At 37.7% G+C, this 22,219-nt stretch overlaps 1 protein-coding gene across 1 annotated transcript in view; it reads left to right on the forward strand.

Moving 5' to 3' along the window:
* Positions 1–22,219, forward strand: part of Ermp1 (endoplasmic reticulum metallopeptidase 1) — a 91,915-nt gene that overhangs the window by 50,502 nt on the left and 19,194 nt on the right. The window contains exons 2-7 of the mRNA XM_010620829.2: positions 1,216–1,517; positions 6,173–6,300; positions 7,617–7,722; positions 17,631–17,777; positions 18,881–18,973; positions 21,394–21,606. Of these exons, the coding sequence (XP_010619131.1) occupies positions 1,216–1,517; positions 6,173–6,300; positions 7,617–7,722; positions 17,631–17,777; positions 18,881–18,973; positions 21,394–21,606 (989 nt within the window). The remainder of the gene's footprint in view (positions 1–1,215; positions 1,518–6,172; positions 6,301–7,616; positions 7,723–17,630; positions 17,778–18,880; positions 18,974–21,393; positions 21,607–22,219) is intronic.

The following is a 22,219-nucleotide window of genomic DNA, read 5'->3' on the forward strand; positions in this document are numbered from 1 at the left end:
ACGGGGCGCTGCTGCTAGGCGCAGCTCGCACGGCACCGGGGCGCCAGGCCCCACGTTCCCAAGTGCAGCGTGGTGGCCTTGCGCCGCCGCCTTCTGGGGTGCGAACTGCAGAGATGAGGGTATTGCCTGGTGTCCAGGTAGATTGGGGGTAGCCAGGTGGATTGAGCCCGCTTGTTCCCTTCTCTTCTGCCACGCGGTCAGATGCGTGGGTTATTACTCACCCCCCCACCCCCAGCAGTTTCCAATTTGTTACCTTGATTAGCGCTCCTACCTTTCAGTTGAAATGAAGCAGAGTGAAATGTATGTGCCTACCTTTTGGTGGGGAATATTAGAGGAAGTTGTTGGAAGGTGCCGCTGTAGTGTGCGGACTTGAAGAGGGTTACAGTTGCCAAATCTGGAAGCTGTGGCGTCTGCCAGTGAGAAATTCATTCAAATTTCGCTTATCAGATTGTCTTTGGGCCCCACCCCCCGGGGTTAGTGATTATATAAGGTTTGACATTTTTAAAAAAGACATTCTGCTGGGAAAGGTGATTAAGTCAACGATACCGTAAATTCGTGAAATCATAAGGTAGTGCAAAGAGTTCAACAACCATCGTGTTTTAACTTGTTCTTCCAATACAAAGTGCTGAGAGCTTATTTTCCTAAGAACTTTCTGGACCCTGTCCCCATTTTTCTTCACTTGCAGTAAAAAGAAAAAAAAATTTTTTTTTTGTTTTTGTTTTCATTAGAGGTACCGTGGGTTTTGGCCTGAATTGAAGTTACTAGGTCCTCTGTGCCCAGCAGAAAGACAGATTCTGTTCTTCACTATCAAAAGTTTTTCTTTGCTTAGCCTCTTGATTGTTCTTTGTTATAGTTTTCTGCCGCTTAGAATCGGTAACCCAGAGGCCCACTAAAGCTGTATTCTGTTCTACTGAGCCTTCAGGAGCCACACATTTTGAATATAATCCCTAGTCTTTATCTTATGATGAGAGTCATTAGAAGTTGGGAGTGAGGTGGGTGGAGAAAATTGTGACGGTGTTAACTTCTGGGAGACAAAATGATAAAGCTACAAATGCTTTTCTCAGAGTATCTGAGAAAATTAAAGGTATTTTTTTTTAATGTTGAAAAATTGATGAACTAAGTATTTTGGAAGAGGAAGACGCATGTAGCTCCATGCTAAGTGTTATTTTTAAACCCCTAAGTGTTTTTCATCATCATTCTTTTGGTTGCTTCCAGGGATTATCTTGAACACATAACAGCCATTGGCCCCAGGACTACAGGAAGTCCAGAAAATGAAATTCTGACGGTGCACTACCTTTTGGAACAGATCAAACTCATTGAAATTCAAAGCAGCAGCCTTCACAAGATTTCAGTAGATGTACAGCGGCCCACAGGCTCCTTTAGCATTGACTTCTTGGGAGGTTTTACAAGCTACTATGACAATATCACCAATGTTGTGGTAAAGCTGGAACCCAGAAATGGAGCCCAGCATGCTGTCCTGGCTAACTGCCATTTTGACTCAGTTCCAAGTTCACCAGGTGTGTATTTGTTTTGCAGTCATTTTAAGTTTTTGAAATACAGAAAGTTTATTATGATAACCCCAAGCTCCTTGAGCACTTGTGCGGACCATTTTTATGGTTAAACTTTTTTTGTCTGTTGGAAGGCAGGATAATTAGTATTGGTACTGAATCTAATCATTTTCTTAAATGCTTTATTGTCATTATTTGTAACATAATACCAGCAGCCCAGTGACAATACTTGACATGTTTCTGATGTTGCCTTATCAGTGTTAACAAGAGTGTGTGTGGCCTGTGTCTTGGAATCAGATTCTGCTGCTTCACATGTTTATGCGGCTAATTGTAGTAGTTGGCTTTCGGGACCCTGGATAAAGGACAGTCTGTGACTTTAAGTGATGCACAGTTTGGAGGACAGCACTGCTAGTATATTTGTTGACCTGTGGAGTGAGAATTTTGGTCCACTGGGAGGAAGTGTGGCATATTGTTAGAGAGCAACTTAAATTCTTGCTCTGAAAAAATACAGGCAAAATAGAATGTAGTACTTGATGCTTAAGACGGTGCCTAATAATCATAATTGTCAAATGAATGAGAATCCCCAAAATTCCACTTATAAAGACAAGATTCCTCAAGAAAATGTTTTCAGTAGTTAAAGTAGATAAGGTAAGGAGGTGAGTAGTAAAGAGCCTTTTGCAATGGTATTGTAGCTGGCATATTTGACACTGGAATAAATTTAGCTGATCACTATTGATGAGAGATGGAATTGGATCAAATGCTAGGTGTCTTCCCTTGACCATTCTTACAGCTGCATTTGGAAGGAAGGAAAAGTTGTAGAGTCTAGCTAATACCCTTTTTGGCAGATTTCTTAATGGAGGGATCCCTCAGTTTCTTATCTATTAAATGGAAATGTAATAGTAATTTCCTAATAGTATTGCTCACCTAGAGGTGAGCACCTGTAGGGAAAGTCTACCATTTTTTCCTTTGCTATTGATTTTAAAATTAATGCTTTTAGATTACTTGATTTTTTTAGCAGCTCCACTATAGTTACATAAAATATGAAATTTATTTGCTTGATAAAATAATTCAGATCAGAATTATCTTTAATTAGATGATTACATTTAGATTATACTTTGCTTTTTCAATAGTTAATATGCACACATTTGTTATATAAAGGCAGAAGTATCTTTGTGTATTCTGAGGAAACCAATGGTATTTGTGCCCACTTCAAAGAAATAATAAAACAAATGTCATCCCACTTAATAGCATTATTAGTATGATGCTCAAATTCTGGGAAGGCACAAGTAAATACCATGGTTACTAATGAACAACTATGTAAGATGCATATAACAGAAATTGGTGAGGAAGAAAAAATAATTTTTCCTATACTTCTCATAATTTTTAGATGGTATACACTGCTAAATTATGAAAAGGTTGATTAATGAGAAAAAGTTAATTGCTGTATATATCTCATGTACACATGGACGATATGCAGGGAAAGTGATTCAGTGTCAGAGATGTATAGCATCTAGTTTGTGTAGCATCTTCAACAAAGAGCAGTGTCCTTTTGGAGAGGTGCCAAGAGGGAGAAAAAGGATTTTGAGTCTCTGTGGGAAGCAGGTTGAGAGAAGACAGATACAGTATATAGTAAATGAAGGCTCGTTAGTAAAGTCATCTAGAGGACAGATTTTCTCTGATGCTGTCTGAAGAATAAGAAGGGTCTACAGTTGTCTTTGGTGTTCAATCTTGCCCCTCCTGGTAGAGGGAGCAGGCCAGATGGTTTTTCTTGTACTGTCTACTTCTCAGTTGCCTTTAGCTCCAAATAATCCATGTTTTGGGATGACAAATTTGGCTCCCCTTTGTAAGCACAGTGCCAGATTGGAATCCATTAATTAAACAGTGGCATTCTTATGATCCATTAGAACCCATTTTTACATAAAATTTTATAGGAACGCCTATATCAACAATGTCAAGGAAATTTCTGTAGTTTTTAAAAATAATCTTTTAAAAAGAAGAAGCAAGATATATCATGAACAGGTATGAATTCTCTATGACAAATGTCATCAATATGTATATCTAAAATGTATCAGTAAAATAAAAACAAAAAAATAATCTTTTACATGTTCATCAGATAGGCTATCACCCAAATCCTTTTAATGGATGATCTCATTGAAGCATGAGTTTTCTCTCTTTTCCTCTTTCTTTCTGTGATGCTGGGGTTTGTATGTTTTGGGGTTTTTTTGAGACAGGGTCTCACTGTGTAGTTCAGGCTGGCTTCAAACTCAGAATCCTCTTGCCTCAAGTCTCCCAAGTGCTTAGGTTACAGGTATGCACCACAATACCTGGCTTAATGCTGGGGTTCGAACCAGGGGCTTGTGCATGTTAGGTAATAACTCTGCTGTTGAGCTACACCCCCACCCCCATGACTATTGTTTTAAAAGTTCTTCTCGGCAGTGTACCTGGAACTCAGGAACTGACACCAGTTTAGAGTAATATCACCCACAGAAAGGCCTTAATTATCTTCTTGGGTCTGTTGTATAGTTCTCCAGGTCAGTGATAGAAGAGACAGAGTTATTTTGGGGGTGGCTTCAATTTCAGTGTTAATTCTAAATGAAAAGGGTGGTTGGTTAATGATCCAACCTGTTTAGATACTGTGCTGTCTTCTTTCTTTCACTTTGTTAAAGGTACTTCACCTTTCTTTAGTTCTCTTGTAAGTCAGCAGAAGTATTAGTATAGGGGAAAGTAAATAGTTTTAACTTGTTAAAAGTAATCCTATAAAGGTAGATACCTTTAAATTTCCCTTTTACTTTGAATAAAGAAAAATTTTGTTTGCTTTTTACTTTCAAGTAATTCACAAAGTAAAAAAGTTTATATCATTTGGTTTCTGGAAAGTAGCACTATTTACTGTATATGTCTTGCTTGATAGTAGATAACTTATTTGTGTTTCATTTTAACTAAAATACAATCCATTAATCCCCAATAAGATAGTGTTTCTTCTTCTTCTTCTTCTTTTTTTTTTTTTGAGACAGGGTCTCACTATGTAGGTGAGACTGACCTGGAACTCACTATGTAACCCAGGCTGGTCTTGAACTCACAGTGATTCTCCTGCTGGGATTACAGGCGTGCACCACCAGGCCCTGCTCAGTATTTCTTCTTGAGTAGGAATAGCACCTGGAATTTAACAAAGCCTGAACAAGCATTTTATTTAGCTGCCTACAGGACCTTCTTTCAGTTTATAAAGAGAAGGAAAAATGAACGTTGAGTGCTTCCTAGGTGTTGGGCATTGGGTGTTATTTTGTGTAATCTTTGCAACAAACCTGTGAGGTGGCTTTCATTAGTTTGCTTTATAGTGGAGGAAATAATGGAGGAAAGCAGTGGAATTAATGTTTATTTCTAAGTCTTTCCTGTTTTATAATACCCACTAAGTTCCATAGTACCCTGCCTCCTGATATGTAGGCCCAGAAATGCCATTGCCTGAGTTATAATAGTATTTATTTTGAATCCTCTTTAAATTTATTGTGGAGGATTATAGATGTATAGAAAAAAGTTTAAATGCATCTGTCACCGAGGTTCAACAGTTCAATCCTGTTTTCTATCTCAGCCCCTCCACTCCTTGATTATTTTGAAGTAGAGCTTAGCTGTGATGGTTCCTGGGTAACTATTTCAGTCTACATTGCTGAAAGAGAGTCATCCTTTTTGACATGTTAATACTTTGAGTTATTGCACCTATACAACCAAACATTAAATTGGAGATGAAGCTCAGTTGTACAGTGTTTGCCTAGCATACAGTGGGCCCTGAGTTTGATCTCCAGCACTATAAAACATCCTCCCCTCCTCCTGAAAAACTTAATAATTCCTGAGTATCATTGAATAGCTAGTCAATTCCTTTCCCTCTTGTAGTACTTTTAAAAAAATCAAGGCACTAGAGTCCTCTTTATTTATCTGTTAATTAGCATACAGACTTCTGAATTTGAGGGTAGGAGATATGACTAAGGACTTAGGGATACAATTTAGGTCATTAGTCTCCTTTCCTGTGTCTTACTAGATAGTTGTATTCTTTGTACTTTTTCATCATGTGATTCCCTTGGAAAAACATTAAAAATCCTATACTGTCCAAACTGACCTCTCTGTCATATGGAATTATCTATAGCTTTTATGATTTTTTTTTTTTTGTACATGGAGATTGAACTCAGGACCTTACAGTTGCGAAGCAGGTGGTGGAACCACTGAGCTAAGTCCTCGGCCTGCTTTTATGATTTTTATAAGAAAACAAATAAAAGTGGGTGGGTTGGAGATGGAGAAAGCCGTGTGTTCTAGAAGTGAGTTTAATACAGAGGATATTAATAGGGATAAAGGATGACAGATGGCCTGAGAATGCCAGATTTTAGTATGACTTTGTGTCTCATTTGGTTAATTTTGTTCAGCAGATATCGAGTGACTTCATTGAGCCAGGCACAGGTCTAGGCCCTGGTTATAAGTCAGTGAGCAAACCTGACAAAGAACTTTGTGAGGCTTATCCCCAGTGGGGTTGTAATTGTCACCTGATGATTACAGAGCTGTGCTCCTGGTCATGTGGCTGTTGTGATGCTTCTCTGAGACAATACCACCATTGTTAGCCAAAATGATTCATAATATAAAGACTTTGAAATCTGAGTAGCAAATATTTTTTTTCTGCTTTTAAGGTGCCAGTGATGATGCAGTTAGTTGTTCAGTGATGCTGGAAGTCCTTCGAGTGTTATCAACATCTTCTGAAGCTTTACAGCATGCTGTGGTATTTCTCTTCAATGGTGCTGAGGAAAATGTCTTGCAAGTGAGATTTTACTAATCTGAGTAATAATGATGATAATAATAGCTAACAGTGCAGTTTTAGTCATGAGTAGTATCAAAATGATATGCAAAGAACTATTTTATCTTGCATTATTAAAAACAATCCATTAATGTAGACATGTTTAGTATTTGAAACAACTCACCTCAGAACAGGTCATCCTGGCAGTGGCAGTGTTAGATTCTTTTTTTCTTCCTCTTTTTTATGGTACTGGAGTTTGAACCTATGGCTCTTGCACTGAGTTATATCCCAGTTGCTGAATTGTCCAGGCTGGACTTGACCTTGCAGTCCTCTTGCTTTGTCCTGCCTGAGTGCTAGGATTATAGGTGTGCACCACACCTGACTTGCACTGATTTTTTTTTTTTTTTATTGAGTTTATTGGTACATTTTAGGGATTACAGTACAGTTACATTCATTGTTGGAATCATGTACCTTTACATGGCAAGTCTTGATTCTCATTTTTTTCCCCTTACCTCTGCCCTCCCTTCACCCCCTCCTCCCCTCCCCATCTACAAACACTTTATTTTCATCTTTTCATTCTCTCACATTTTTTTCTTTTCCCTTTTTGTTCTTCCCCTACGTATCACACCTTCCCTACACCTTTAGCTCCTTTCCTCCCATTTCTAAATGTCAGTAATCTTATTAGAATCTTATGCATTGTTGCAGAATATTCACACCAGGGAAACTATTTGGTATTTACACATGTGGGACTTATTTATTTCACTTAGGAGTATATCTTCAATATGTATCCATTTTCCTATGAATGAATCTATTCTCTCGCTCTTTATGGCTGAGTAATATTCCATTTTATAGAAAAACCACAACTTCTTTATCCAGTTTCCAACGGATGGGCAAATAGGTTGTTTCCAAGATTTAGCTATTACAAACTGTGCCGCTATAAACATGGGTGCACATACTTCTCTGTGATATGATTCTTTTAGTTCTCTTGGAAAGATATCCAACAGAGGGATGGCTGGGTGCACTGATTTTTTTACTCTGTTGTTCCAGAGATGTTTTTAGGCAGGCACACAGCAGGCAAGCTCAGCCAAATGGGCTGTGTCTTCTCTGTTCTCTTCTCTTTGCTCTTTCACACAGCGTCATACTTACCAAGAATGTTGTTTAGCACCAGTCATAGTAATCAGGTTACCTCTGGTAGATGACTTTTCACTGAGCAACCTGCACATAGTTATCATGCATAGAAATACAAATATCTTTAAGAAATGATTATTTTGTTTTCATATTCTTTTTATTATATGAAAAGTGTGAATGGTTTTAAGATTGTTTCTCTCTTTCTTCTTAAGGCTAGTCATGGTTTCATTACTCAGCATCCATGGGCCAACTTGATTCGTGCATTTATTAACCTGGAGGCAGCAGGTGTAGGAGGGAAAGAACTTGTGTTCCAGACAGGTATGTGAGACTGTGCCCTGTATATTTTAATGCAGTTCTGGTTTGTATGAAAGTGGGAAGTTTCTGAACTTGAATCCCTTTAACTAGCAATCTCTTGAGTGAGCATTCTTTTTAAGACATGAAGTGATTTCAATTTGTCTTTATTAAAAATTTTTAGCTAATAATATTAATAGCACATAACACTTATATGGTGCTTATGTGCCGAGTGTTATTCAAAACATCTTGTGTAAGAATTGAGGTATATTATGTACAGGTACAGATCCCTATGAAGAGTGTGATCATTATGTATATCTAAAATGTACCAATAAACTTAATTAAAAAAAAAAGGTGTGTGTGTGTTTGTGGAGTTACGTTCCCCCTACACCCCTGCCCCCACACCGGGGATTGAACTTAGGGCCTTTGTGCTGAGCTATAGTCCTAGCACTTTATTTTTACTGTGAGATGGGGTCTCAGTAAACCTTTGAGAATCTCAAGGTCGTAAGGTCAGAAGCATCAAGGTTCTGCTTTCTTTCTGTTAAACCTTTCTATTTCCTCTTCATCTCATGAAGCTGAACTCTAATATGTTCAGGAACACGGAACTGCTACATTTTTGTCCATTCCCTCTATTTCTTGGACATCATTGAGGATGAGAACATGCACAGCAACCACTAAATCAAAAAACAGCTGCACAAAATTCTGTAAGGAAAGAAGACACTGGGTCTTTCTTTCTCCTGTGAGAATCTCGGGAATTCATGTGGGCAGCAGTGTTGTCTCTATATTTTCCCTGTCAGAAGTGCTTCGTGCCTTTGTATTCAAATTTTTAATTTATTGTCACGACATCTTGTCTTCATACTTTGCCCCAGAGGGTTTGATCCAGTTTGATGGGCTAGTCTGTCTCTTGATTTTTTTCCTGTGTGTATGCATAAATATATTCTGCATATGAATAGTCTAGAGAGGTTAAAACATGTACCTAGGGTTAGTCAGCTCCAGGCCCAAGTCCGTTCCCTTAGTTACATTTACTGAGTACTCACTTGTGCTAGGTCTGACAAAGTCTTTACTCTTTACTAGATGTATGTACTTTTAGATACAAATTCTATAGCTACATAAATTTTAGCAGTAGTATTATCTGGAAGGATGTAAAAAAATTAATAACAGTTACAGCTTAGATGGTGAGTATTTTCTGGTGGAATTGAATATTCCTGGAGTGAAGGTGGGTGAAATGTAAAATATCAGTTTGAGCTGTCTGTTGTTTCATGAAGTTAAGATTAGAATTGGCATTACTGCTTTACTTGTACTTTATATAGTTTACTGTATTGTTTAAAGTTTTATAGTACATATGTTACTTTAATAAGGCAAAGTAATACTTGGGAGTCATGAGCAGCATATATACAGTTTAAATGTTACTCATTTAAAAATCTGCATATTTCAAAAATTGTTATTTTTTTTGTAGATCATCCTACAGAAGATTTGGGGAGACTGTCTGCCCCTTTTCTTTCAGTTTTTACATTTTTTTTTCTTGTAGTTTTCATCCTTGTTCTTGTGGTTAAACCACATGTCTGAAAGCTGGATGTTTTTTAATATTCTGGTACCTTTCTTGTACCCCTTTTACTTCTGATATCACTCCCCACAAAAGACTAGCTTTCTGGTGAATATGTCTTTCAGAAAGCTAGCTAGTGTTTACTTGTTTGAGTAAAAGAGGATAATGGCCTCTCTTCCCTGCCTCTAGACTTGGAATTGTGCTAGAGAGCATATACCAGATGGCTCTGTCCTTGTTTTTTTTTTTCCCCTCCTTCTTCCCACTATGTGGCAATACTTGTCCTGTCCCAGAAACTTTGCAGTTAAAACACTTTGTACTCCAACTGTGTTCATTGTTACCTCCAAGAAAGATGTTCATTTAGGGAATTTTCAGTGACTAGAGTAATTTTTTAAGACTACCTAATATTTAAAAAGGACTAGAATAATTTATCAGACCAATGACTTAGAAAGGCTTGATTCAGTAGTTGGGAAGGTGTTAAAAAATTCAAGCTTTTAAAGTTTAATCAGATTAAAACAATAACATATGTTCCTTTTTAAAAAAAATTTATATATTAGCCAAGCATGGTGGTTGGTGCTTGCTACTCAGGAAGCTGATTCAGAAGGATTACAAATTCAAGGCCACCTTGGACAACTTAGTGAGTCCTTGTTTGCAAATAAAAATGGCTAGGGATGTAGTTTGATGCTAGAGCATGGGCCTAGCATGTGGGTATGTGTAAATCTCCAGGATGACCAAAAAAAAAAAAAAAAAAAAAAACCCTTAACTTTGAATGTAGGATAGCCAGTAAGCAAAATGGGTCATAGAATCTTTTATTTTCTCTTATAAAAATACTAGTATCCCGGTGTTTCTGCCAACCAAAGCAAACTGTTGTTACGGTTTAGTCTACACTTTTCTGGAACTTTTGTGTGTACGTATTTGTATGTGTGTGTGTTTATAGAGAGCAAACGAGAGATTTATAAAAAATGGAATCATATTCTGTCTATAGCCTTTAGGATGTATTTTTTGAAAAATCACAGCTTTATTCATAATCTGTAATTCATGAATTTATTTTTTATTTTTTGGTTTTTTTGAGAGACAGGGTCTCACTATGTAGTTGAGACTGACCTGGAACTCACTATGTAGCCCAGGTTGGTCTCGAACTCACAGCAATCCTCCTGCCTCAGCCTCCCGAGTGCTGGGATTACAGGTTTGTGTCACCACCCCAGGCTGTAATTCACAAATTTAAAATGTAAAATTCAGCATTGTGAATGTGTATTTAGTTATGCAGTCCTCATTATAATTTTGGAACATTTTTTTCACACCTGAAAGGAATCCCTGTACTTATTAGCAGTCACTTCCATTTTTTTTGAAGCCCAGGCAACCACCTGTCAACTTTCTCTCTTTACAGATTTGCCTGTTTTAGATATTTCCTTTAACTGTGGTCTTTTATATATGGTGTCTTATCCTCAGTATGATGTTTTTTGAGGTTCACCATGTTGGTAGCATGCATCAGTACTTTGTCTCTTTTAATGGCTGAATAACCCATTATCTGTATACCACGTTTTGTTTACTCATCAGCTCATGGACATTTGGACTGTTTTCATTCTTACGCTGTTAGGAATAATGCTGCTGTGAACTTTCATTTGGAAGTCTTTGCATGAACACATTTCCATTTTTGAGGGGTAGATACTTGAGTATAAATTTGTTTAAATTCTTTAAAAATTATGTAAACAGTTGTGCTTGTTTATTTATTTATTGTGTGACTGGGCTTGAACTGAGAGCCTTGCACATGCCAGGCAAGTATTCTACTGCTGAGCTACATCTCCAGCCTTTAATTATTCATAAATTATTTATTTATTTATTTATTTTTTTGCCATACTGGGAATTGAGCCTAGGGCATTCACACTCAGCTACATATCCAACCTCTTAATATTTAAAAAAATGTTTTTTTGAGAGAATGAATCCTCACTAAGTTAATGAATTGTTCAGGCTGGGCTTGAACTTGCTGTCCTTCTGGCTCAGCCTCCCACAGTGCTTGGATTACATGTGTGTGGTGTACCATGCCTGGCTCCTTTTGTATTTTTATTTTGAGGCAGGGTCTCTCTTAAGTTGGCCAAACTGGCTTTGAACTTGTGATCTTTCTTAGCCTCCTGAGTACCTGGGATTATAGGCATATACTTCCAAGTTATATTTGAAAAGAAATACAAATTTAAACAGTGGTACTTTTAAAAAATAATAATATTGGCAAAAAATGAGTGCAATGATGAGACTGGTGCTTGTGAGTATAGAGAAATAGGCATTTTCATAAATCACTGGTAGAAATGTAGGTTGCCTTTTGGTATTATGTACTACCATTTGAAATGTACAGACTCATCATTCCAGCCACTCCACCTTCTGGGAGTTTATCCTACACACATGGCATGGATACACAATCTAAGTATTACTTAGTCATCTTGACTTTTTTGGGGTTTTTTTTTTAGTACCGGGGATCGAACTTGGGACCTTGTACTTGCGAAGCAGGCAGCAGAACCACTGAGGTAAAACTCCAGCCCCATCTTGACTTTTTTGAATAAAAAATTTAGAATATGTTTAAGGTTGGTAAGTAGGAGACTTGCTATATAGATGGTGACTTTATCATTAATTTTTCCTTCTCTGTAGAAACACGATTTTTTTCATCTTAAAGAAGATCACTTTTCCCCTAACCCCAACTACTATCTCATTTCTCTGACTCTTTACTGTAGAATTCCTCAAGAATAGCCTATGGCATACAGTTTCTAGTGCCTTTTTTTTTTTTTTGTCTTGCTTTGCTGTTCAGGCTGGCCTTGAACTCACTGTGATCCTCCTGCCTCAGCCTCCTAAGTGCTGAGATTACGGTGTGCACCACCATACCTGGATTTGCTTCTGTTTTTGACCAGTTTGCCTCCCTACTTTACCAAAACTGCTATTAGAAAAGTTGCACTAGCAAATTCAGTGGTCAATTTTAAAGTGTCATATTATTTAGCTTCACTAATAGTATCTGCCACTCTTTGCCTCTTTTGTTAATTCCTCCTTTTTCATTTCTGCTGGGTGTTAATGCCACTTTCCAAGGATAGGAGTAAGTCGAACAGTAGAGATGATGCTGTGGATCTACTGGATTTCATTCTGGCACCAAGTTCAGCCTTCTGTCAGTATCTCACATGCCTGTGGGTTTTGTATGCAGAAAGTTGGGGTTCATTCATTAAGAAATTGAACACACACAACCCACCCCTGTAAGCATCACAGGGTTTAGATATTGGCAGGAGAAAGAATGCAGATTGAAAATATGCCTGCCATCTTCTGTAGGATAATTAAGATAAAAGCTTTCTGGAGGAAGCAGGTTAGGGGAGCAACTAAGCACCAATTTTGCAATTAAATGACATAAATCTCAAGACATTAGAGCTTGTATGCTCTAAAAGTGGAACCTTGGACAAGTCACATAAACCTTCCAAATAGCTTCTCATTTGTAAAAGTGATACTGTTGGTACCTACCTCTTATGATTGATAATCTCAGAATAAAACTTGCGGGCTTAATTTCTCATTTAAGGGGCTTCCTTTTGCTTTGTATCACGGAGATTATTTCACTCAGGAGCTGATCTGTCTCGTGAGCACCCTCCTCTTTTTACATCCAAATTTGCTCTGTCCACAACCTGTAGACCTAAGAGGGTGGAGTTAGGGCTAGAGCTCTTCCATGCTACAGTAAACTCTATAAGGGGGTTAAGGGCCAGACAGCATATCTTTAGAACTAAATCCCTTTCCTCCTAATGGATCTTACATTTTTAAAAATATATTTTGTACTTTTTATGGTATAGTGCATAAAATGAACTTTATTATTGTTGGGTGTCTTTTATTTCATTGCAAGAAAAGCTTGCTGCTTGTGTTTGGCTTAATATATTTTTACAAGTGCAATATAATAATGTAGCCACTACCCAGATGATAACAGAGAATATGATGGGTAAGAAGCCTTTGTGGCCCTTCTCAGTCATTCCTATCCCAAATGGTTACCATGATACTGACATATCTTGTTAGATTTAATGTTGTGTGTGCTGAGTAAAATATAAGCAAACTGAGTCTAGCAAGTTATATTACAAAACAAGTAATACTTTCCAACCCAAGTGAGCAATAAGATGGTCTAATATTTGAAAATCAGTCAGTGTAATTCACAATGAGTGAAGGAGAAAAATTATGTCAGTTGATAAGCTCAATGAATTTATCTGAGTAAAGGACAGGAATATGCTCTGTAACAGCATATTTATCACACTCAAGAAATACTGTGATATAAAGCTGCTCAAGAAAAATGTACATTCAGCTCCAGTTGTTCCAGTACTACTCTAGTTTTTGTTTTTAGATTTTTAAAAACTTTCATTAGTACATGTTTGTAGTATGTAATTATTACATTTAGTGTAGAGAATTGGTACATGTACCTAACACATTTCAATTCTTTTTTCAACTCTTCCCCCTAATCTCCTTTCATTTTTCTAGCTTCATTTTTCTAGCTTCATTTGTCTTTTAAGACTTTATAAAGTTAATTATCATATATATAGATTAAAAACCAGACTAATGTGCCAAAGAACATAAAAAAACTTCTAAGATAGTGTACTGAGTTATGTAAACTTAGATACATTGTCCACACTGGATTACAATGTATTTTCTTATTATCTGTCTTTTATCTCATACTTTATGTATGTTGAATTTTTCATATAAGATAAACCATGCAGTATTTGAGCTTGTGTGTCTGAATTAGTTTGCTTAACATTATGGTATCCGGGTGCATCCATTTTCCTGTAAATGAATTGAGGTTATCCTTTATGACAGAATAGTTCTTTATTGTATATAATACCACATTTTCTTTCTTCATTCATGTGTTGATGGGCATATTTGCTTTTTCCAAGATTTGGCTATTATGAATTGTGCTGCTGTAGACATGGGTATGCATACATTACTGTGGTATGATGTGCAGATACCTAGAAGGGGAATAGCTGGGTCAAATGGAATTGCTAGTTTTAGTTTATTGAGGAATCTCCATACAGATTTCCATAGTGGTTGTGATAAGATTGATTCAGTTCTGATATTTGTTGATATTTTTGTCTGATGTATTTGTGACAGTGGGGGGGGTATTGAGGTCCCTTACAGTTGTATCAGTGCTTATTTGACTTTTCATGTCTGTTAATATTTGTTTTATGTAGTTGGGTGCACAAATCTACTTTATCTGAAAATAGAATGGTAATCCCTGCTTTTTTCAACATCAGGAGCAACATGACAGGGATAAATCAGTATGTATCAGTTGTAATCATCAATGTAAATGGTCTCAATTCACCATTCAAAAGAAACACTGGCAGAGTGGATCAAGAAAGCAAGATCCAACAATATGCTGCATACAATAAACACATTTAATTTAAAAATTCATAGACTGAAAATCAAAGAATGGAAAACAATATGCGACAGGAACCCAGAAGAAAAGAAAATTAAAAAAAAGTTCACTTCAGGGCATGTCTCTGCTGTAACTGGTAGACAGAGTGGGTGGACAGACCTTGGGTCCATGTTGATTGATCCCAGCAAGCTAGCTGTACATTAACAGCAGGGTAGTGGAAAATCCCAGCAAGCCTGCATCTTTAATTCCACTGAAGTTCAGGCTGGTTTCTGGCTTTGAGGCTGGAACCTGATTTATTCAGTCTGAAACACTCCACATTGGCTTGAATTCGGCTCCTTCACCTTCTGCTGACTTGAACTCCATTCTGCCTGACCATGTCACAGGAAGCGACCAGATGGAGCTAGCCTGCATCTGCTCTGAGATCTTAGCTCTTTGCCTCTCTTCAGAATGGCTACCAGCCAATTGTGAGATGTCTGAACCCAAATAACTCACCAGCCACTGTGGACTGCTGAATCCACGGAAGCCTCTGGGGTTGCCACTAATTACTGTTCATCTGCAGATTTGAGCCTCCTCTCCTATACAGTGAGGACTGAAGGAGAAAGTGTTATCTGCCACCTCCTCCGTCTGCATTGAGGTCTCTCTTTTTGCTCTCCCCATGGGCTTTGATTCTTTCTTCAGATCCTTATTAGGTCCTGCAGACCCACTTTCCTCCTCCTCTTTCTCACATTCCAGTATTGCAGCATCTGGACACCAAGTCTTGGAGAGGCTGTTTCTCTGCTGTCACCAGTCCTCTATGTTTTCTCCTCCAATAGTGGTTCTATCATTTTGTACTCCTACCAAAATGGTGAAGGGTTCCTTTCTCCCTTGTAATGAGTACTTTGAAATTATGTAGCTGTCCTGTTCCCACCACACTTTGATCTTAGTTTTAGCAGTCATTGATAATTCTTGTCTCATAAAATTTTCGCCACATACTGAGTTTTCTAGCTTCATCATTCCATCATCTTAATTGTTGCAGTTGTAGAAGGGAGGCTTTCACTTCTCCTTTGTGTGTGTGTGTAATTATAGTATTTCAGAATTTCATTTTTTTGTTTGCTTTTTTTTGGTACTGGAGATCAAATTTAGGATCTTGCACTTGTGAGGCAGGCGCGGTGGTGCTGCACTAAATCCCTGGCCCCAAGTGTTTCAGTATTTCATGTATTTTATTCTGTATGTGTTCTGTTATCATTACCTCTTTAAACATTGCTTTTGGTACATTTTGTCTCCTGTTCTCAGGGACTGCAGTTAATCTTGGGCTAGACTTTTTCATTGTATCCTGTATACATTTCTGTATATCCCATCCTTTTTTCTTTCTGTGTTTTAAAATATATTAATCATAGTATTTTAAATTTGCATCTAGGGGCTGGGGATGTAACTTAGTGGTAAGGCACTTGCCCATCAATTGTGAGGCCTTGGGCTTACTTTCTAGCAGTGGGGGGGGGAAATTCTGTGGTTCTTAACTATAGTATTTCATTCTCCTGTGTGTTTATTGCTGTAATGCCCCTTCACCCTTTTTTTAATTTCTTTTTTTATAGTAGGAAAGCAATTTGATAATTTATTTATAATTTGTTTATAAATTTATAATTTTATAAAGTTATAAAAATCCTGGATTCTCTGAAGTACAGTTACTTGATCTGCTACATTCGTCAATTTATTGCTAATTTTTGCTATAGCACACAGTCCTAGAATCTCAGGCTTATTTCTTATGCTTTTGGTTCCTGAATAACTGCAGCCATACTTGATGATCATATTCCAGGTGTCTAATTCATTCTGAAATCTGGGATGAAGTGGAAGCCTTATCAGGGATTATTGACCTCAAAGCCAAATTTAAAGAGGTGTAAGGAATGGCTTTTTAAAGTCTGCTGGTTTGAAGGTCATGTCATCCTGCTCACAAGCAAGTCTTGTGGTCAAGCCTGCTGTTAATTGTTTTTGGAATAAAATTTACTGATTGTACAGGGAGGCATCACAAGTGATGTGGCAAGAGGAGGAATGGGGTAATCCTTTTAAAAAATAGTTTGGAACAGTAATGTAATTTATCCTGTGAGCATAAAACAGAAACTTCCAATTTTGAAGAAAAACTATCTACAAATACATGAATGCAAAATTATTATGATAAATTGTAAGCCATAGTAAGGAATTTTAATGGCATATTCAGCAAAATGTTATTGAAATTATCATTGTTTCAGGCCGGGGATTTAGCTCAGTGGTGCTGCTACCTGCCTCACAAGTGCAAAGTCCCGAGTTAAATCCCTGGTACCACAAAAAAAAAAAAAAAAATCATTGTCTCTAGCAACATAGGAAAATACATTTAATATAATGTGAAAGTGAGAGTGGTGTACAAAATAATACCTTTTGATTATAGCTATGTACACATGATTATAAGTCTATAAAAAATTAAAGGTATGAAATTGATAGCAATTATCTAAGGATGATAGACTTACAAATTTTTTTGTTTTGTATTCACTTTTTTTTTTTGATACAGGGGATGGAACTCGGGACCTTGTGCTTACAAGGCAGGCAGAGAAACCACTGAGCTAAATCCCCAGCCACAATTTTGTTTTGTTTTCAGATTTAACTTTTTATAAGTGCCATTATAATATAATTATCTTTATAATTATTTTTCATTCTACAAGTCATATACATATATGAAAGAAGTGCTGAAAATTACAGAAAAAGGGATTAAGAAATTAATTTTGACTACATCTCCAAAACCCATTACTGTCAGTACTTTTGGTATGTTTAAAAAAGAAAATTAGGGGCCAGGGATTTAACTCAGTGGCACCTTGCCTGCCTCACAAGCACAAGGTCCCGAGTTCCATCCCCAGTACAAAAAAATTAGTACTGGGGCTGGGGCTGTAGCTCAGTGTTAAAGTGCCTCTTTACCATGGGCTGGGCCCTGGGTTCCAGCACAACCACCAAAAAGAAGAAAAGTTAGTAGTATATGTTAAGAAGATTGAGGTTAATCTTGTACTGTGTTGTCATGTTTCATTTCAGGTCCTGAAAATCCCTGGTTGATTCAAGCTTATGTTTCAGCAGCCAAACACCCTTTTGCTTCTGTGGTGGCTCAAGAGGTATTTCAGAGTGGAATCATTCCTTCAGAAACTGACTTCCGTATCTACAGAGATTTTGGAAACATTCCAGGTATTTTATCAATGGTTAAAGGATATTGCACGATATTGACTTGTCAAAAGTGGGGTTCACTAATGGAAAGTTTGTGAGTAAACAGCATTTTCTGAGAACACAGTCTTTTTTGTGAGAACTATCCTTTCTGGCTCTCTAGATTTCTTAGTATTTTCCTTTTTTAAACTCCATGATAATTTAAATGTTTGCCTCCTCTAGATCTTATTGTCCCATAATGTGACAGAGAGATGAAAGTTTAATACTTTATTCCCATAAGATGACAACAGGATCTGTTTTGACTTGCACTGTTGTTTTGCTTTGCCTATTCCTTTAGTGACTTATATAGCATAGGTTAGGGATGGTGAACCTTTTAGAGACCGAGTGCCAAACTGCAACCCAAAACCCACTTATTTTATCACAGAGCCAACACTGCCATCATACCTGAACACTGAGGTTTTAGTTTAGAAAAAACAACTCTATATTAATATATTTTGCCTTAAGATAAAAACACAACGTATACCATAGGTTCAACTCCACTAGCTTAGGTGAAGCTAAAATTTGGGTCTGGCCTGACAAAGGTATAGATAGCAGAGTTTTTTTCTTTTTGTGTTACCTAGGACCTTACGTACGCTAGGCCAAGGCTGTCAATGAGCCACAGCCCCAACCCTAGATAGCAAAGTTCTGATGACCACAAACTCTTTTGTGTGATGTCTGATGTCTCCCTGTGGAGTAGTATACTTCCTCAATCATTATGTATTGAATTATATATCATAAAGTGTAGATTTTATAAGAATGTAGAAGAGAATTTGTCATTCATTCATAAATACGACAAATCAATCATCCTACTTCTTTGACATTTTGTCTTTTTAGGAATTTAATTCCTTGGTTTATCAACCCATTTCTTTCTACTATTCTGGTCACAAACTGAACTGGACGAGAAGCAAATCAAATTTCCCCATAAGGTCAACATTGAACCTAGACGGGGAATTTGATTAATTTCTCATCCAACTTGATTTACAGCCAGAATCATGGAAAGAATCAAGTTTGTGAACCAAGGTACCAGTGAATAGGCCTAAAGCAAGGTTGATCTTCAAAGCAAAGTGACTTTTTTTCCTTTGTTTTAGGAATAGACTTAGCTTTTATTGAAAATGGATACATTTATCACACCAAGTATGACACAGCGGACAGAATTTTAACAGATTCCATTCAGAGAGCAGGTTGGTATTTCAAGTTTGACTTTTATACTATAAAATGAAATATTAGGTATGACCTAGAAATGTATAAATAATCTGCACCCAGTGTGTTGTGCTATGTCGTGGAATGAGTTAGGGATTTGCTGTCTGAGAGGTGAGGGCTTAAATTTTACTTCTATTTGAAACATTTCAGAACATGTACATATTTATTGTGAGGATTTAGCAAGCGATTATTGAGGTTTATAGTAAGATTTCTGAACAGTAAGTATAGCCAACACTAAATCAGAGGTCGTAATAGGACACAGGTGTGGGCAGTTTGCTTGGTGTGGAAAACAGTTACATGGATCCGTGGTTGGGTGGTGGTGTGGGAGCAGGTGAGAACTTACAGGACAGGGAGTTAAAGTGCTTTCTAGAGAGTTCCAGAAAGGTCAGAGGAGACCAATCTGATACTCAGCCTTAAAAATTTGGTAGGATTTGGCCTGTGGAGGAAAGAAGACATTCCAAGTTAGAACATAGCATGAGGAGTGTATTTGTAGGAAGCTATTTGTGAGAAAGCTGTTGGACTAGAATGAAGTATCTTCAGAAATAGAGGGAAGATAGAAGGATATGAGGGAGAAAAAAATTATAGAAGGTTTTAAAAATTAGCAAGAAGATGGCAAGGAAATAAAGACTCTTTCAAGGTCTGACTGAATCCGCAAATGACTGCATGCAGTGGTTTTAAGTGTTGGACTGGTGATGCAGTGTGGAGTGAGTAATGTGGAGAAGAGAGTCAGAAATCGGGTCCATTCTGATAGCAGTTTATATGTGGGATAAAGAGAACCTAGATTGGTGTTGACAGGAAATAGAAACAAAAGGGAGGCTGGATGTGATGGATGGTGCATGCCTGTAATCCCAGTACTGCAGAGGCTGAGGCCGGAGGATGGCCTTACATTCAAGACCAGCCTGGATACATAGTGAGTTCAAAGCCAGCCTCAACTACATAGCGAGACCCTGTCTCCAAAAAGGGAGGAAAGGAAAATTAGATGTATTTTGAATGTAAATTCAGGAATTGACAGGTTGGACAAATCCAAAGATGAAAATATGAAGTCTCTGACTGGGGCAAAGGATGACCTTGAGTATGGTTAGGCAGTGGGATGAGGGGACCCTCATTCAGGCCGGCAGTGGTGAGGGGAAGCAGACTGGAAGATGCCGGCCTGAGGAAAGGAGTGTGGCAGAACTAGGCGTGTGGTTTTTGCAATGAAAGGTGTAGAGAAATGGTGCCAGACTACAGGGTGGACACATTTTCTGGACGAGTGAAGCAAAGGTAGAGGTTTAAGACTGAGCTTTGAAGAAAATACATTTTAAGCAGACAGAAGCCAATGAAAGAATTCTGGTGGTAAGATTATATAGTCTTAAGTTAAAAAAAAGAGGAAGTCAAGGATGGGATGAGGAGCAGGAAGAAGTGCAGATCATGCAAGTCGTCTTAGTGTTCTTGTATTCAAGTTTAAATGCAGCCAGGTGTGGGTGCATGCCTGTAGTCCTAGCTGCTCTGGAGGCTGAGGCAGGAGAGTCATGTTAACGTGGGTGTTTGAGAGCAGCCTGAGCAGTATAGTGAACCCTGTCTAAAACAAAACAAGAAAAAACTTTAAATACAATCATTGATTGATTAATATATCAAATATTAAACCTTTTTTTTTTTTTTGGTACGCGGGGAATGAACGTGGGTCATTGCACTGACGAGGCAGGTGGCAGAATATTATGGACCTTTGATGGGGCAGGTTTTTATATGACTCCTTGCTTCTCCAGCTTCATTGCTGAGTATTCTCTCCACCTTCAGGACTTTTCCTTGTATCTGAAGTTTTCCTCGTCAGGGTCTTTATCTGCACACTTCTGTCTGAACAGTCTCCCTGGCTGTATCTAGCTCCTAGTCATTGTTTGCCTAAAAATGTCATTTCTTCCAGGGCGCATCCCTCACTTCCCAAACTCCACTAGTCTTTCACAGCCGAACCTCTTCTACCAGCTTGTTCAGTGCCTCTGAACTTCATGAGTTTTTGTCTCGTATCTAGCATAGTGTCACGTAGTGGTACAGCTAATATCTATTAAATGAGTGGAGACTAAGATACAATCATTAGGTTGTACAGTTGATCATAGAGCGTGGTTCTACTAGAGAGCTTTTATTTATTTATTTATTTGGTACCGGGCATCGAACTCCGGTCCTTGCATTTGCAAGGCAGGCGGCAGAACCACTGAGCTAAATTGCAGGCCTGCCCCAAGCTGACCTAGAGAGCATGGACCGTGAGAAATTTAGTAAGAAAAATGGGACAGCAGAGGATGGCAGGAAGCTTTGCTTATTCTTGCCCTTCTCTATTTATTCAAACAGTAGATGGTTTGCTTTTGCTTTGTATACTACTTCATGTAAATCACATTCAAATTATTCAGCTTATGTTATCTTCCTTTACTAACAGGTGACAACATTTTAGCAGTTCTTAAATATCTAGCTACATCTGATATGCTGGCTTTTTCTTCCGAGTATCGACATGGAAAAATGGTCTTCTTTGATGTGCTTGGCCTGTTTGTCATTGCTTACCCCTGTCGTGTTGGCTCCATAATAAACTACATGGTGGTGATGGCTGTTGTTTTGTACCTGGGCAAAAAACTGTTGCAACCCAAACATAAGAGTAAGTATCCTCCTCTAAAGCTGCAGCTACTGGCATGGGTATTAAGATTTGTATGAAGTTTTTAAATCAGTGTGCTTATATCTTCCCAGGTAGTTAAAAATCTTAAGAAAACAATGTTTGATTTATATTGTGAAAAATTCTTAAGTAAATATTAAATTGATGTGCTCTTATAGTTTTAGACTTCACGAGTAGACAATTTTTATGAACTTCACAGAAATAACAGGAAGCAATGAAAGATGGTTTGTATAGATTGACTTTTAATGAAAAGTCTCATTAAAAAAAAAATCTTTCCTGCTGGTCGTGGTTGCATAGTCCTGCAATCACAGCACTCGGGAGGCCGAGGCAGGAGGATCGCTGTGAGTTTAAAGGCAGTCAGGCTAAAAAGTGAGTTCAAGGCCAGTCTGAAAAGACAAAAGACCTTTTCACTTTATAGTTCGTAGCACAATGTTTTGAAGTATGAATTAACTGCTTTTGGTTAAATTTGTCTCTCCTGAATGAAATGTTTCTGCTTGATATGTTTTAGACTCTTTAAGTTGTCATGTTCTGTTACAAAATGAAATATTTAGCACTGATATAAATAATTCATTATCACTATTTTCTCCATGTCTGTGTT

Source organism: Fukomys damarensis, unplaced genomic scaffold, assembly GCF_012274545.1.
Source record: "Fukomys damarensis isolate Sample0158 unplaced genomic scaffold, DMR_v1.0_HiC HiC_scaffold_31, whole genome shotgun sequence".
In the NCBI taxonomy this organism is placed as follows: domain Eukaryota; kingdom Metazoa; phylum Chordata; class Mammalia; order Rodentia; family Bathyergidae; genus Fukomys; species Fukomys damarensis.